The 17,111-nt window shown below is 52.8% G+C and overlaps 1 protein-coding gene across 3 annotated transcripts in view; it reads left to right on the top strand.

Annotated features, from left to right (window-relative positions):
* LOC111141552 (catenin beta like 1) overlaps positions 1-13,414 on the top strand; it is a 159,251-nt gene extending 145,837 nt beyond the window's left edge. For 2 of the 3 annotated variants that reach the window (XM_022494174.1, XM_022494172.1), the window contains exons 14-16: positions 2,727-2,864; positions 3,101-3,173; positions 13,218-13,414. In XM_022494174.1, coding sequence (XP_022349882.1) covers positions 2,727-2,864; positions 3,101-3,173; positions 13,218-13,306 — 300 coding nt within the window. In that variant the 3' untranslated portion in view covers positions 13,307-13,414. The remainder of the gene's footprint in view (positions 1-2,726; positions 2,865-3,100; positions 3,174-13,217) is intronic. The other variant, XM_022494173.1, reaches the window with a different exon arrangement.
* Positions 13,415-17,111: the final 3,697 nt, after the last annotated feature.

Below are 17,111 nucleotides of genomic sequence, written 5' to 3'. Positions count from 1 at the left end.
TGCTGGAAGGCGGGTCATGGGAGGTGCCGTAAATGGATAAATCAAAGTCTTGGGGGTTTTCCGGACTGAAAAATCCTAGTATCTAGTTGGAAAAGTTTACAAGTTGGAAAACTGAAAAGTTTTCAAAACTCTCAGGAAAATTTTTGAAAGCAATATCCCATTATAGACTTTAACTATATTATGATAGAGATTGGGGGGTGGGACTAGTACCAACATCGCCAGCAACGGTGAAGAGACAGAGCAGAAGGCAGGCCTGTCTGCTCTGTGTGCAAGGCAGGGCGGCAGGGAAGGCAGGGGTTGCGGTTGCTGGTGAGCAGAGAGCAATGAGCTGCACGAGGTCTCAGACCCCTGGAAGGCCTCATCCTTAAGGCCTTCATTCTGCTGTCTCTCAGGAGCTGGAAAGGCTGCCCGGGAGTCACTTCTTCCCGGGTGCCCTCCTGTCTTAGCAGCACCCACCACCTGTCATTATCTTTAATATCCTCTTACTCTCTGCTCATTTCCTGGGTCCCTGTGGCCTCCCCAGACAGTCGGCCCCTCCATGACAAAGACCAGAGCATCCCCTTACCTCCATTTTCATTCTTTTTCTGCCTTAAGTCAATGCTTAGAATGGCGCCCTTGCTGCTGGGTGCTTACCTAGGCTGGGGTCTGAGCACTTGGTGTTACGTTAATCATCTCCACCTCAGTGGTAAATCAGACAGGATTCCCATCCCCAGGGGGTCCATATTCTAGTAACTGGTAATCATGTAATTACAGACAACTTACTTAACCTCTGTGTGCCTTTGATTCTGATTTGTACAATGGGATTAATAATCCCCTCCCTGCTCTCTTTAAATGTGGTAGTCAGAACCGTATATATAATGACATTTTAAACTCTACAGCATTATAGAAATGTAAAGTATTAGAAGCAAATGCTTTTTTGCATGAGTGGAAGTCTGGAGTGCTTTTGCTTCCTGTGCCCCCAGCTGATGAACACTTAGGAGTTCTGGAGCAGGAAGTTACGATTATGAGTAAATGAGAAAGTAAAGAGACCCTTCTATTTTTAAACTCCTCGGACATCAGTCCAGTGCTCCATGACTACCTCGTGAACATTAACACCATTTCCAGATTACCAAGGAATTTGCTACTAAATGAAGCTAGGAATTAGCGGTGCTGATTTGCCAGGCAGTGCAGCCCTCCTTCGCCTCAGACAGAGGCCTTTAGGAGCGAGATGAAAAGTAGCCTTGTGTTGCTACAGGCCGGCCCCTTGGGCAAATAAAGAAGAGCATTATCTGCGTCTAAATAGTCTCTAAGGGTTCTCTTTGGAGATTGATGACCAAGCGGTAAGTCCTCCAAGTTTGGGAGAGTGGAAAGCAGGGTCCCAGGGGCTTCCATCAGTGACAGGAGCCTGAGCTGTCAGAGGGAACCACGGCCATAAAACTACTGACAGAATTAAGAAATGGATTGTTGTCATCAAAACCATGTGTCAAGCACCTGTCTTCTCAAGCCAGTCTGCCAGTCACATGGAACGAGTCCGTCTCCCAGTTCTTGCTCCTGAGAGCCGACAGCCCAAAACAGAGACGTCTTTTCCCTTTCGTTCAGTGTGTGGATGTTTACTGAGTGGAGACATGAAGACAGAATTCAGTCCCTGCCTTACCAGAGTTCATAGTCCACCCTTATGAAATGAAGGGAGTTGGAGACGGGCGTTAACAACGGAGGAGGGTTACGGTGGGGATCCGTGCGAGCATGGCGTGTGGTAGCAGGTCGTGTGCGGGAGAGGCGTGTGGAGAGGAGCAATGTTAGCCTTGTCATGAGGGAAGGCGAGCGGTGGAGGTAGCATAAAGGCAGCACTGGCCTCAGAGATAACCCTTGGATCCCGAGGAGGGAAGGCAGTGAAGGCCCAGAGGTGGGAAGAGGAGGTCTGGTGGCCAGAGGTGGTGATAATCTGCTAGTTGGGGGGCTCATGGGTGGTGGCGGACGTGTCCTACCGTTGTGCTGGTCACACGGCTCTGAGCGCACCAGAAGCCGGTACACGGTGCACTTTAGACGGGCAAATTGTGTGGTATGTGAATTGTATCTCAGTAAAGCTGTTTAAGAAAAGAATCTGCTGAAGAGGAATACATCTGGGGACAGCAAGACAGATAGGTCTGGAGTTGCAGCGGTTGAGGAAGGAGACTCCTGTTACTTGTCAGGGTGTCGGCCTAGGGTAGTGCCTGCTGGTGAAGCGCCACAGAAGGGGTGGTGGCGTTTTGCTGCTGATGCGGTGTGAGCCCGGAGGGGCGCTCATACGGCCTGTGCTGTCGCCCTCAGCCTCACCAGGGCAGCAAGACAGACTTGTGGACATGGGACCGCTCCTCCCGAGTTCCACCTGACTGGGAAGGAAAAGAGATCCACAGGTCTTCTAGAGAGGTGATATACGGGGGCCAGAAACAAAGAGTGAAGAATGGCTGGAAGCAGATACAGCTGAGATTTGTGTCCCTGTCAGCTTATTTTTCAGATTGAAATGTGGATGAGATCGTTTTGGCCTTGACTGCATAGGGGGAAAAAAGGGCTTTAATCTGACTCTCTGGGCCTCTAGTCCATTAAAAATGAAAACGTAAGGAGGAGACTTTAGAAGATAATGGGCGGAGCAGGAGACCACAATGGAATGGTCTCCTGGTGCTTTGTCATTGTTGTTGTAGTTGCCGTTCGTTTGTGTACTGTGGGCTCACTGGCCAGCTCATTTGTCCCCAATGCTCATTTGCTTGCAGGACATGGTCCGGCGCGGGGAGATCATAGACAATGACACGGAGGACGAGTTCTACCTCCGGCGCTTGGACGCGGGGCTCTTTGTCCTTCAACACATCTGCTACATCATGGCGGAGATCTGCAATGCCAACGTGCCCCAGGTAGGAGGGGCTGCCCCCGACGGGCCTGTCCACACCTGCCTCCTTCCTGAGCCCCTGCCTGGGCGGAGACTCCCAAGAAAGAAGGGGATCCACTCTCCTTGCCTCCCTGCGCTCTGTGTGGGCCCGCTCCATCAGGGGTGGGCGTGTGGTACACGCTTTCTACAGGATGGATGCTGGTGTCTGCCAGGACAAACAGTGCTTTCCCTTTCTCTCCCCTCCCTTCCCCTTCCTCGTAGATTCGCCAGAGGGTTCACCAGATCCTAAACATGCGGGGGAGCTCCATCAAGATCGTCAGACACATCATCAAGGGTGAGTTGGCGCTGCTTGTGTCTGAGGCTCCCAGCGTTTGGTGCCCAGCATTCTCTGCACTGCAGGCTTCAGTGTGTTGTCACGTGCACTCTGGGTCCGGATCGTCTCTGTTAGGATGCCCAACACTAGCCTAGGTATTCATTCTATGCCTCTAACCCTTCCGTTCCAGCATTCAAAGAACATGTAACACACGAGAGGCAGCAAGGCTTAGAAATATTTGTTAAGAATTTAAAAGAAAGAAGAAAAAACAAACAAAAAATCCAGTTGCAAACTACATGTAGTGGAAGGAAATGGCTTTCTTTGGGAGAAAAAAACCAAAGAAGTAACAGGAAATCCCCAGAATCATGCAAGACCGCAGGAAGTGAATCTGAGGCAGTGTAGTGTGGCAGAAAGAGCAGATCTGCCGTCCAGCCTTGACCCTGCCTTCCCCCATTTGTGTGAGTGTGATCTAGAACTTTTGCAAAGGTTCAGGAGACACTGCATGACAGCGTCCAGTCTAGTGCCCAGCAGTAGATAGTGCCTGGCACCCAGACAGTGCTTGGTCATTTGAGCCTCCCCCCTGCCCTCAGTTACCCCAGGGAGTCCCTCAGATGCCATGACATCTTCGGGACCTTCCTCAGCTGGAGTGGCTCCTGAGGCCTGCAGTGGTGAGCAGGCTCGCACTCACAAGGGTACCAGAGCTGGACTCTGATGCGGCCATGCCCGTGGGCCCCTTAGCACAGACTCACACACGGCATTAGAGGCCCGTATTGGACTTCGTGGTACAGCTCCTGCCAGAGGTCAGAGAGAGCCAGGGCAGACTGGTCGCTATGAGCAGATTTTCATTTTCCCTCCCTGGCCCATATTCTGCCCATTCCCAAGGTGAAGGAGTAGGCTAGGTTTACTCTAAGGGTTTGCCTGTAAGTGGCTTATAACCCCCATTTCAGGCGGGGGGATGAAATGTGAAGATAAATGGTACATATAATAAGGTAGAGAGAAGTTAAGAGCCATGGTCTCTGGGATCCGCCTCCTGGAACTGAATCCTGGCTCTGTTACTTACTGTGTTACCTGGAGCGAGATACCCATTTGCTATGTGATCTCATAGTATGGGTGAGAAAATTAAATAAGATGATAGATTGAAATACCGGCCCTTAATAAGTTCTTTGTAATTGTTAGCTGTTATGAATATTATGAAATATGATGGTGATAATTGTCATCATCGTTACTATAAGTGAGGCATGGCTACAGTCTTATGGCAAGTCTTGTGAAAGTGGCATCGAAGTGGGTCTTAGCAGCTGGGGCCAGGACATCCCAGAACGATGGAACGGTGTGTGTGAAGGCATGGGAGCAGGAAGCCCCGTGTTCAGCACAGCCGCCCCGGGCAGGTGCCAGCGGGACCACCATCGTGTCCATTTTGCAGATGGAGAATTTGAGGTATTAGAATCTTGTTTTCTACCTCAGAGAAAGCAGAAAGGGAAACCGTTCACAAAGTGAGCCCAGCACCCTGCCTTCCACGGCGGCATCCTGGGTGCTCCTTTCCCTCTCCGTGTCTCGTTCACCTGAATTACTGCGTGGCGTGTCATGCCGCCTCCTCCCCAGGGTGTAGCTGTGGTGATTTGCATCTCTGGTTCCTAAATGGCATTTCCGTCTAACGCCCACTTGTTCAATTAGAACTTTTTATCACTCTCAGCTCTTCTCTTTCGCATTTCGGCTTCTCCTGCACCTCCGTCCCTGCAATCAAAACAGTGATCTCCTGAGGAAGAAAAGGTGTTTTAACGGGTACTGACACGGAGTAGGTGGATGTATTCCTTTGTAAAATCCTCACACGTATATCTTAAGTTATTCGGAGTTTCCGGTGGTTGTGAGCCGGGCTCTGTCCCCCTCAGAGCGCCGTCTAGCCCCCCAGTGCCTCGTGGGGTGTCGGGCACACACTGGACGCTGAGCGGAGGTTTGTTTGCTGATGCACAGATGCCGCGTGCGTTCCCGCCACTCTTGGTCCTGTCCGCTGTTGCTTTCTTTCCCCCCAGCTGTGCCGGAGCCTCGGGCCAGCCCTTCTTTCTCCCTCCGTCGCCCTGTGCAGCCACAGAGTAGTAAATCCGCCAGATCCGCCTCTAGACTCCATCTTGAATCCGTGCGGCTCTCTCCATCTGTTACTTCCCATCATAGCACCCAGTTTATTTCCTTCCTAGCCTTTATTACAATCTGTAATTGTTTTTATTTATGTCTTTGTTTACTCGTTTTGTGTGTCTCATATATGAAAATGTAATCTGTAATGTAGGGACGTTGTCTGGCTTGTTCACCGTGTCTCCTCAGCCCCCAGAGCCATGCTGGGCACGGAAGGAGAACCCACTGAGTATCTTACATATTGTTAACTTCAGCCTCACCTTTGTGCAAGTTGAATTTAGCAGATGTTTGCTGAGACTTTCCTCAGGGCTAAGCACCGTGCTGGATACTGTCCTCGGGTGCTGCACGGCGCCTGCCCTCATGGGGTTTATAATCCGCAGGACACAGGTGTGTAAGCGACCAGCCATACTTCAAGCGAAATACATGCTCCAGCAGCTTCTCAGCTGGCATTTGCCGAGTGCCCGGCTCTGGGTTCAGGACTAGAGAGGCAAAGAAGAGTGAGCATGAGCCGTATTTTTGAGACGTTCACAGTCTGGTGGGGAGAGATACTCAGAACTAATTACAGCATGCTAAGTGCTGGTTGAAGTTGTGAACGGCGTGCTAACGGAGTGGTAAGAGCAGTTCTGGAGGGACAGGCCATTCCGTGGGCTCCCAGGGAGGGAGAGGCTCCTCCTAGGACGGGAAAGAGTGTTCCAGGGGTAAAGACACATTCCAGGCAGAGAGACAGGAGACCCAGGGGTAGGACAGGACATCAAAGGGTTATCGACCCTCTGTGCTCTGCAGGCGCCCGCCCTGGCTCGCTCCCACCTCGGGGAAGCCCTTCTGGATGTGGTGGTGTGCCGGGGGAGCCGAGCCCCATGGCCCGCCTGTCTGCAGCCAGCGAGCCCCTCAGGGCCCTGTTGGTGTTGAAAAGGGGTCAGGCCACTGGCGGTGGGGTGGGTGGCTAGGCTCTGCTCAGGCCCTCCCCTTTAAAAGCCTTCACTCCTTCCCCCTTCTTCCTCCACCCTTCCTTCCATCAAAAAGCATGAGAAAACAAAGGCTCATAAAGAAAACCAACTCATCAGTCTGTCCTCTTTGATTTTAATTTTGTTTTTCAGTTTGGTTTGCTTCCTTTTTTTTTTTTTTTTTACCATACTAATTAGATGCAAGCTTTTTCTTTGATTTTATGGCCTACATATTTTCTAAGTTTTGCTGGCAGGATGACAGCTGATGTATCCCTTGAGGTCCCAGGAAAACGCTGATGAGGCAAGCCCAGCAGGGGACTTTTCCCGTTCTATCTCAGTCCCCTTTCTCACCATTTTCCTCCCTCCTCTTCTATTGGGGGGTGCCAAGAGAGCTGGGAATAATTGATGGCTCATTAAGGTCCCTCTTTCTGCAGACTGCTTACTCGGCGCTCCCAAAGTCCAGCCTTCCTTGAAGCTGGCAGCTGCTCCAGGCCTGAGCACTGGGGCACGCACATAGGAGAGGGTGGTCTCTTCCCTAGGGAAGGGTGGGCCACACCGTGTGCTCCAGGAGGACCTGACGGTCTTCCTCCCTGTAGTCTTGTGCCTTGTACTTGAGTCACTAACAGTGTTGAAAACCAGATCAAAACTCAGAACTATACACAGTCTGTCTTTCATCTGGCAGAAAGGAAACCTCTAACTTTGTCGATTGGCTTATACAGTCCTCCCATCTTTTTTTTTTTTTTTTTAAGATTTTATTTAGTTATTTGACAGAGAGAAACAGTGAGAGGGAATTCAAGCAGCGGGGATGAGAGAGGGAGATGCAGGCTTCCCACTGAGCAGGGAGCCCGATGGGGGGCTCGATCCCAGGACCCCAGATCATGACCTGAGCCAAAGGCAGGTGCTTAACGACTGAGCCACCCAGGCATCCCCAGTCCTCCCGTCTTTTAAGAAAGAAAATTGAGGGCATCCGCTTTTATGGAGCACCGAGTTGGCATCACAGGGCACTAGGCAGGCTCCTAAGATGAACGAGACACTTAGGAGTCCCTGTCCCCTGGGAGCATACGGTCCCATCACAGGTGAAATGACTGATCACTACACAAGGCAGCATGAAGTCAGTGCGAAGACATAGAGCAGGAATCATGAAGGCATGCTTCATTCTGCTGCAGATTAAAAGGAACAAGGGTCCGGGGGCTGCACAGAGGAAGTACTTTCTTTTTGTGGTAGTAAAATAGATGTCAGATTTACCATTGTAACCATTGCGACCGTCACCACCACTTATCCACACCTTTAATTTTCATCTTGCAAAACTGAAACTCTGTACCCATTAAACACTCACCCCCTGTCCCTCCTTCCCCCATTTCATTGATTCTTGGCAGCCCCCTTGTCCTTTCTGTCTCCGTGAAGCTGGTAAGTGACTAAGAAGGTTCTGGAAGCACGTGATGGACCTCTTAAGGGCAGGCACAGATGCCCATCATCAAGGGGCCACCTCCTTGGATGTGGTGTGGGAGCTGTGACCTGGAAATACTGTTTAGTATAAATACTTGTGCCAGGGGTTACCGTGGAAGCTGCTGGCAAGTCTCTTCGATGTTTTGGTCACTGGCGAAAGTTACGGGAAGACCGCATGGCTGCTGGGCTGTTGTGCAGGGGAAAGCTTAGAGGATTACTGACCCCAGACTCTTTTATTGGTGGCAAGAAGACTGAGCCAAAGACTTCAAAATGCCTTCAGAAATTGGCTCCTGGCCCTTTGATTTGTTTTTTCATTATGGCTTAAAGTCTCCTCTAGAAGCTCATAAATATGTATTTCCATGTTGATTTGGGGCTCTTGGTAGCCTGAGCACTGCCTCTGCCATTTAGAAACTGCAGAAGCTGACAGGATTTCTCTTTTGATGACATGTTGATGTGTGCGTGACTTGCCCTGGGTCATGGCTGCCGTGACCACTAGGGTGTTCGGCGGCAGGAGAGAATCCTGGAGAGAGACGTGCGTTTCACCCTGGGCAGCTCGTTACCCTCCGTAAGCCACAGCCGTTCATCTGTGAGGTGGAGATAACCTGCCTCACCAGGTTCTGTGAGAGTCCGGGGAGGCGCCGTCCGCACGCACAGCCCTGACACGCGGCCGGCACGTAGCACGTGCTTGCTACATGTCAGCGCCTCTGCTGCTGGGACCCGTGTGTGATCTCCTCCAGCAGGAAACAGATCGGAGATGCACAGACCCGCGTGATTCTGGCTCTCTGTGCAACTTTGGCTAAGTTGGTAGATAATGCATTCGAGCCTTGGTTTCCTCTTGGTAAAACACAGACCTGGAGTGAATATTGCCCCTTGGGAAGGCTCAAGTCGAGCTACAGTCGGGCGGCTGGGACAGTATGTGCTCAGCAAAGGGAGCCTCCTTCCCTGGCTTCCTCGGCCTAATCCTTTGACCTGGAGGTGACAGCAGCCTGGACTCAGGTGCTGGCAGGAAAGCCGGTGGACCAGCACGGGACAGATTCCTCCTCGGGGCCTGGGAGGGGAGGGGAGGGTGTTTTCCCAGCAACTTAGGCATCCTCAGGACAATGGGAACATGACCCCTTTTAGCATGAGGAACAGATGGTATCCTTTTCCTTTAAATGGGTGTCACTTTAATGGAATTTCCGATGGACTTGTGTCCTGTAGCTACAGGTGAGTGTCCTTCTAGGGAGTATGACACTAGACCTTCCGGGCTCGTCACTGTCATTAGGGAATCTGTCAGACCTGCACTTTCCTTTCCCAGTTTCTTGCGTCTTCCAAGTTTTCAGTGTGAAATAGGGGCATTCTTCTCCTCCCCTCACCCCACTTCCTCCTGCATTTCTTGAAGGGTGAGCATTTGAGGCTTCAGGTTCAGGGGTCCGAACCAGGCTTGTGAGTGCGGCCCAAGTCTCTGCCCTGAAGATATTCTCCCCATCTGCCAGCCCCGAGGCCCCTCCCTCTCCCGTTTAACATAAACAGAACAGCTTGTATTCCATGTCTGAATAGTAAACCTGCTGTCTAAAGTTTGCTTTAATATTTATGCGTTCAGCACTGCTGCCTGTTTTTGAGCTCCATCAAAGCCTTTATTATAAGAGCATTTGAAAATGCTGGGGCAGTAGAGAAGGGAGTTGATGTGAGGACCACCTTTCTCACTCTCTCCAGCCCGACTCACCCTCTTCTTCCTCTCTCCCGCTCTCCCCCAGCTCCCCCACTCCCAGTTCCCCCTTCATCTAGCATCTCTCTTTCTCCTGCATTCTCTCTTCCTTACACACACACACACACACACACACACACGCACAGAGCAAAGAGAACTCTTCCCCAAGACCTCTGGGAGGGACCTGTTCAATATTTATAGACTGCTGCAGCAGCTGTAATAACCAGAGGTAGCTGGCACCACCAAGATTTTCTCTAAATAGGATTCTACTGTGGAAACAAAGAATGAGTAGGGGTAGGGGGTGGAGGGCGAGGGCGCATGGCACAGCTGTGCCAGCTGCCAGGGGTCGTGGAAGAGCACTGGGGCCTCGTCAGACCTGGTTCTGGGCCCGGCTCCGGCTGGCTTGCTGTGTGTGGAACGCTGGCCGGTCACCCGGCCTTCAGAGTTGTACTACATTTCTGAGAGCCCTGTGGGTTCTGACATTCTGACCTGCTCCACACCTGTGGCCACTGGGGCCCCTTTACCACAGGACATGGCATTTGGAGTCTTAGCCTTCTGGAGCACTTTGTAGCCAGAAGCCCCGGGGGGCTGGGCTGCTCTGGAGTGCTCACCGAGCACTTTTTTCCCCAAAGGATGGAGAGCAGGCCGGGCGGCATATTGCTTAGGGAAGATGATGCCAATTCGGGGACTCGCTCCCCCGCCCACTAGCTCTTCAGGTGCCTTTTTCCCAACTCATATACCCTTTGTTTGACTCCCAGCCTCTCTACCGTCCCAGAATTGGGCACGTTGCTCCAGTTCTCTAATAAGCTTCAGTTTCCTCGTCTGCAAACCAGAATGGCTTCTCTGCCTTGTGTGATGCTGCAAAGATCAGATGAGCCACCAGACACACACGCCCAGCACACGCTGCGGAGGAGACAGCCCCTCTTCCACATTGCACCTGTTTCATTCACCACCCATTTGCAGAGAACAGCGAATCTGATGCTTCCTCCTTCCCCACAGAGAGCCACGGGAGACAGGCCATGGGATGGGTGCTCTGTGTGCTTGGATTTTCTAAGGCCTTGGCGTTTTCTAATCCCCTTGATACGGACTCTACTTTCCTCTACCTTGTAGGTCTCTAGAAAGAGATTAAGTCCCTACAGGGAAGCTGGCTTGAGTTGGAAAATCACTGCCCCAAAGGATCAGACTGTTTCTCCACTTCCCTCCCTCCTGGGTCTGAGAATACATTAGGAGAGCAAAGTGTTAGTTCAATCCATTAAGACTCTTGCTTCCAGACCATGCCTCTGGGGGTATTAAATGCTATAATGGTCATTTCTCTGTCTCCTGGGGCATCAACTACTAGATCATTCACACGTGAGTAAGAGATAACACTTACATATGGCCCTGTAGCTGTCTCCGCAGCCCGGATCCTATTCTCCCATCGCCCCAGCCCTTTCTTTAAGGGGCCTTTAATAGGAGGCCTCACAACCGTTTGCTGTTGGAGGTGATGGATGTATCTAACGGAAGAGGATGATTTCCAGGGGGACACACACAGCTGGCACATGTCTGAATCCCAAATCCCGTTTTCCGGCACATGTCCAAAGTAATAAAGAGGAAGGAGGAAAAATGAAGAAGTGGCAGGAGCAGAGTTATTCCCCAGCACAGTGGGGGTGGGAGGGAGCAGGGGAGGAGTTGCACACTTTCTTTTCTCTCCCCAATCTTTGTCTGATTTGGCTCAGCAGATGTTTTATTATATAAAAGCCTCTTGTCCAGGGTTCTCTGTTCTACCTGAAGCTGCCCAGTATGAGGAGTGGGGCGGGGACGCAAGCCATTGCCCTAATCCACTGCTTGGAGAGCTCATGCACCTCGCCGCACTGATAGTTGACTCTCAGCCAGACTCTGCTGGGTATTCAGCCAAAAGTAAGGCACACGCCTCTGCCTTCCTGAAACTCCCCATCTGGAGGGAGAGGAGAACCAAGTTCAGGGTGGTCTAGAATTCAGGCCTGTGATGGGGACCCTGGCCTGACAACAGGAGCCAGAGGAAGAGACGACCAGGTAGGCTTCACCAAGAAGATGGCCTTTAAGAGGGACTTACAGGATATGTGGGCTCTCCACACATGACTCTGCTGGCGTGAGCAAAGGAGCCTCAGGGAAGGAGCTAGTGTGTCTCGAACATCTGTTATTTGCCAAATACTTTCCATACATTTTCAGAGGAGACCCTCCCAAGGTCACTTAGGATTGTGAGTTGGAGACAGGGTTCAAACCCAGCCCACGATGTCACACCATCTTCCCTCTGGGATTCTGGGCAGTGAGAATGCTGGCCTCCCTTCCCTTCTGGCACATTCTGTATCCCTCCTCCTGGGACTCACTATAGGAAGCCCACTCCCTGCCCCCATTTCCTGCCCTCCAGTCCCTAAGTTCCACAGCATTTCTGCACCATACGCCCACACCCTAAAACCAGCGTGAGTATATAATTGGAGGGGGGATACTTCTGAAAATGAAATGGAGAGCTACAAGTATTGTGCTGGGGTATGTGGGTTAAGTGGAGCACGTGGTGACCTACGTTGCCACTCTGATGGTGTTCTTTGGAGATCTGTCTTCAGTGTCATCCTCTGTATCCTCCTCCCTCTTGGAGCATTCTCCTTGCCTTTGTGCTCTGGAACCCCCCTCTCCCGTGGTGGTTCTTTTCTCCCACATCTTCCTGCCACTGAAGACAGGGGAGGGGCATCTCGACACCATTGTTTCTCCCACCTCCCCATTTACCTAAAAACTTCCAGCTGTTTGAATCTCACATCAGGGGAGTATACTCTGACCCCTCCTTAGTGGTGCAGCATCTGGTCACCTCATGGGGGCAGTTCAAGGCTTGCTGTCACCTTTTCCACTTCTCAGTCATACTTCTTGGTGGTGTCAATATCCACGTATCTCTCTGCCGCCCCACTTCCAGCCTAGCTTCAGAATGCATGTAAGATCTGAAGACTTCTTGTCCCCACTGTGACCTTCTTGGTCCCAGTCACCATCAAATCACATCTCCCTCCTTCTGCCCTTGCCCTCTTCAGGGCATCTCCCACACAGCTGCTGGAGTAGAGCCCTCCCACAGCTCTGGTCACAGGGGAAAGGCCAGAGTCTTTGCAGCAGCGCACAGGCCCTGTGGTCTGTGCCTGCCCCTTCCTGTCCCCCGTGTGGAGCTCGGGCCACACAGATCTCCACACTCACCCTCCACCGAGCCAGGCGAGCTCCCCGCTCAGTCTTCACTGGCCAGCCCTCTGCCGCTCGCTCGCAGACCTCCCCACAGGAGTTTGCTACACGTCTTCATCACATGTCTGTGAGGCCTTCTGACAGCCCCCGTCTGTTATTTACCTGCTTGTTTCCCCATTAGAAAGTAGGCTTCACAAGAGCAGAGATTTTCATCTCTTTTGATCATTACTTTATCCCCATGGCCTCAAATGGTGGTTCTCAGACTTCTGTGCATCATTCCCTGAAGGGCTGGTTCACACGGACTGCGTGGTCTATAAGTGGGTCTGAGTTGGGCCCCGCAGTCTGCCTTTCTAACAAGTTGCTGCCTGCTGCTGCTGCTGCTGGTCGGGTCACACTCTGACAAACACTGGCTGGAACGAACGTGCCTGTCGCAGGCATCCACTTCTCGTGCGCGGGTGAGGGGTGCGGCTGGGGAGGGCTCTGAGTGAAGATGGGAGAGCTGGGCCCTGATCACTGAGCTGCTCGAATGCAGGACCCAGGAGTTAGGCCAGCTGCCCCGGGTGTGGGGGGGTGGTTGGCGTTGAAGTCTTTAGCACAGCCCGTGCCTCAGCAGGAGCAGGATTTAGGGAAGGGCATGTAGGGACACAGCCGTCCACCTTGGATCCACGCCTCACGCTGCCTTTGTCTCCCCAGAGTATGCAGAGAACATCGGTGATGGCCGGAGCCCGGAGTTCCGGGAGAACGAGCAGAAGCGCATCCTCGGCTTGCTGGAGAACTTCTAGAAACCCCTTGGCCTCAGACAGCATGGACTCTCTCTGGGCCTCCATCCCAGAAAGTTTTTACACGGCTCAATGTGACTTTTGGACAAATTAAAGCTAGTTTTGGTATTCCTGGCTGGCATTCTTTGTAGCAGGGCAATACCCTCTGCTCTTTCCCTGGCTCTTTCCCAGCGGCTGTCCGGGGACACCTCTGAGGAAGCTCGGTGGTGGGCCTCATTCTCCCTGGGAGGGAACCAAGGCCCAGTGAGCATCTCAGTAAGCCAGCGGCGCAGCACATCATGGCTGCGCAGCTGCTCCGTGGTCTTGCAGGGAAGGGGAGCACACGGACTAGTGACCTCTCTGGTCCAGCCCTGACCCCAACAGTGACAAGGCATGTGGCTAGGGCGGAAGCAGCCCTGGAAGCTTCCATGGCCCAGCGAGGCCCCTGCCACCCAGAGCACAGACCTTGGAACAGCATCCCAGACCCTGACATCCATTGGAGCCACTGGTCGGGAGGGGAGCACGAACAAACACATCCTCATCGGGCCCCACCCCGGGATGATGAGATTGGGATCTGGGGTATGGCCGGGTGCCGAGCTGGGCAGCTCCATGCGTCAGGGTGAGTGCCACTGCTGGAAGGAAACAGGCCTTGGGCCCAAATTCCAGCCGCATCTGCCAGTTTACCTTCCTTCCTCTGCAGAGGAGGGGTGGTTCTCAGAGGGGGTGAGCGGGGTCATCTGAGCATGCCGCACATAGTGGGAACCTTAGAAGTAGGATTTCCTTTGTTCTTCCCCCCACATGCTGGGGCTTCAGCATTGGAGTCCCATTCATTTTACACAGGGTGTGAGAAAATGGCTCTCCTCCTTTACAGAAGTCAGCGGGCCGTTAGCATGCTTTTAGCGTGTCCCAAAGAAAAGCGTCCTCGTAAGCGAGGTAGAAGATGAGCCAGTTCAGAAAAGTGGCATTTCATTAAAATGGCCCAGGGTCGGCACATAGGCTACGGGGCTGCCGCACACCCTGCCTGTGCCCATGGCCAACACTGCCAGGCGGCCCAGCTCTTCTCATCGAGCCCCGAGTATAGGGCTGCGGGCGGCCCCCACCATCTGGCCACAGTCAGCGAGCCGGGGGAGACCCGGTTGCCATCCCGGGCAGCCGCCCAAGGGGACGCCGAATAAGATGGCACCTGCGTCATGCCCAGTGTCGGGCAGCTGGGAGGGCATCGAGTAAGACCACCCTGCCCTCCCGGTGCTCTTGTCAGCCCAGCGGGAAACGGGACAGCGTGCCCATGCTTGTTGTGGGGTGGGTGTTGCCTCAGGACCTAGCCAGAATCAGAATGGCCTTATGGTGTTGTTTTGGATTTAGGTGTTTGGTGTTTTTATTTCACTTTCCTATAACTACGGTAGTGCCCGTGTATCGAACACCTGCTACTTGTTTCTTGCTGTGCATCCATTCTTTTAACATGCGCGACAGCCCTGCTGGCATCGTTACCCCCACTCACAAGAGCAGACACTGGGGTCCCAGAGAGGGTGAGGGACTTGTGCGAGGTCCTGGGCCCGAGAAGCAGCAGCACCTGCGTTCACAGCCGCGTCTGCCTCCCTGTGCAGGCTGCGCGCTCCCCTCCACCCGCCGGTTTGTCTGGGAGACCACCACGGGTCACTGACTGACATGACACTTCGATTGGTTCCACTGTCGATATGTGGTGTAATGAATTCACAAAGAATAAAGCATGTCCAGATGTAACCTGCAGAATCAGAGACTTCTTGAATTAAGGATGATACTTCAGAGAGCATTATTCCTTCAGCATTATCCTCTTCCTTAAATTCTCTTTGTTTTTAGCCAGGTGAGGCTTGTACACGGTACGGAAGTTCAAAAAGGTAGGCAGCCAGCCGTCTCCTCTCCCACATCCAGACCCCTAGACCCCCCCTTCCGCTGGAGGCAGCCACTGTCGCCTGGTCGTCCATCCAGAGAAGTTCTGTCCAGCCGCCTTCTCCCGAGGCTCTAGCTTTCCCAGAAGCGCGTCAGAAGCCAGCACAGAAGAGAGGGTGGGCCGGGCTCGGGGCCGCTCACCCCGCTTCAACCACAGTCCCTCCACTCCGCCTTGCTTCCCACGTGGGGGTGCCTCCTGGGGTTTGACAAGTCCCTCTGCCAAAAGGAGGTTTCAGCTCCTGTCTTCACTTTACAAATGAGGAAGTGGGCCCCCTTTTCTATCAGTTTTGTGACAGGAGGCTTTGGGTGGGGGGGACATGAGGTATAATCCCTTAGGATTCAGAAGGGGGTTGTAGTTCACAGGTGCTGCAGGGACTGGGAAGACGGAATGAGGAGAAATCTTGACCCTCTGCTTTCTGATTTTAACAACCCACTGCACAGGGCTAAGAAAAGGTGTTAGAAACAAGGTAAAGATACTCATTACTAACCTTGCTAACCCATCTGTTCCTGGGGTGTGGGCCTACCTTTTGTGTCTGCTCATTGCTGAGACCCTCTCTGCCTCGTCAAGCAGCCCCAACCCCTCCAGAAGGACTTCTTGGGCATCCAGTAAAGGCCACCTATGCCATATGAAGTTCTGAACTTGACTTCCACGTCTGTCCACTGTTGGGGCTCCCAAACTCTTCCCTTCAAGCAAAGCCCCCCATGGCCATCCTTGTGCCCATAGCTGCGTGGTACCAGCACCCACCATCCCAGCAGGGCGGTATGCCTTTTCCTATCCAAACACGGCAGTAAAGTAGCCTTTAAGTAGGATTAGAATTTCCTCACGAGGAAAGCGAGGATGTCACGTACCTCTTCCCTCACAGCCTGCTGCTCTGTGCTGGTCCGCACACCGGAGTTCAGTGGCAGCGAGATGGGTCATGTCTAATTTAAAGAGATTGTTAGGCAGGCTACACTCCTTTATCTGGGAGGGAGCGCTTTGTCGGGGGAGCTAGAAGCCGCCCTTCTCGGGTCACCCCCAAACAGAGCACCCATGCCCGGGGGGCATCCTCTGCCATTACCAAGAGCGTCTAATTTAGTGTTGACAGAGAGGCAAGACTCACTTTCCTAAAGGCAAAAACTTCCTGATTAGATTTTCTTACCCAACAGCAAAGGTAAGAGCAGAACCACAGTCTTCAACCTGTCTTCCTCCTCGGTCCACATGGAAAGTGGCTGGTGTCCCAGCGCCGGGCTTCCCTCCTTGGGGCTGTGGAAAAGATAGGTGCTCCCCTAGCCACCTTTTTCTTGATCAGGTGACGCATGCCCTTGGTGTAAACTTGAGAAGGTCCGCGAGGGCATTCCGTGTGTGATACCCCCACCCCCACCCCACCCCCGCAGCGCCCTTCCCCAGAAGAAGCCACTGCTGAATAGCCAGACTGTCCTTTCAGGGATGTGTTTTTAAGTGAATAAAAACGTATTTAATACAAACTGGAGCATATCATGCCCTCCGTCCTGTGCCTTTTTGTTCGCTCTCCACCCGCCGTACACACCCAGTGGCCCCACTCCTTCCGTCGCTGAGCTGGACCGTGGCAGGGGCACACGTGATTCCACTAATCACATTCAGGGACTTTTGGGAGTCTCCAGTCGTTGGCCGTTAAAATGCTGCAGTGAACATCCTTGGCCATTTCACACACGTGTGAGTTTAAACTCCCAAGCAGAATTGCTGAGTCAGAATGTGCGTTTTTCCCTGTGATACCTGCTGCCACGTGGCCCGCCCTCCATCGACAGCCCGTGGGCCCCCCCGCACTCCCCCCACCGAGCACGGCGCCCACCCTGGCGTCTCTGCCTGTCTGATGGCGACGGTGGTTGCGTCTTCACTTGCATTTCTCCTAGGAGTGAAGTCATCTAGTGTTTTAGAAGGATGGAT

The sequence above is a fragment of the Enhydra lutris genome, unplaced genomic scaffold, assembly GCF_002288905.1.
Source record: "Enhydra lutris kenyoni isolate GAN:26980312 unplaced genomic scaffold, ASM228890v2 scaffoldscaffold6, whole genome shotgun sequence".
NCBI lineage: Eukaryota > Metazoa > Chordata > Mammalia > Carnivora > Mustelidae > Enhydra > Enhydra lutris.
Note: the sequence above shows the minus strand (reverse complement) of the source record. Positions and strands in the feature narration are given on the sequence as shown.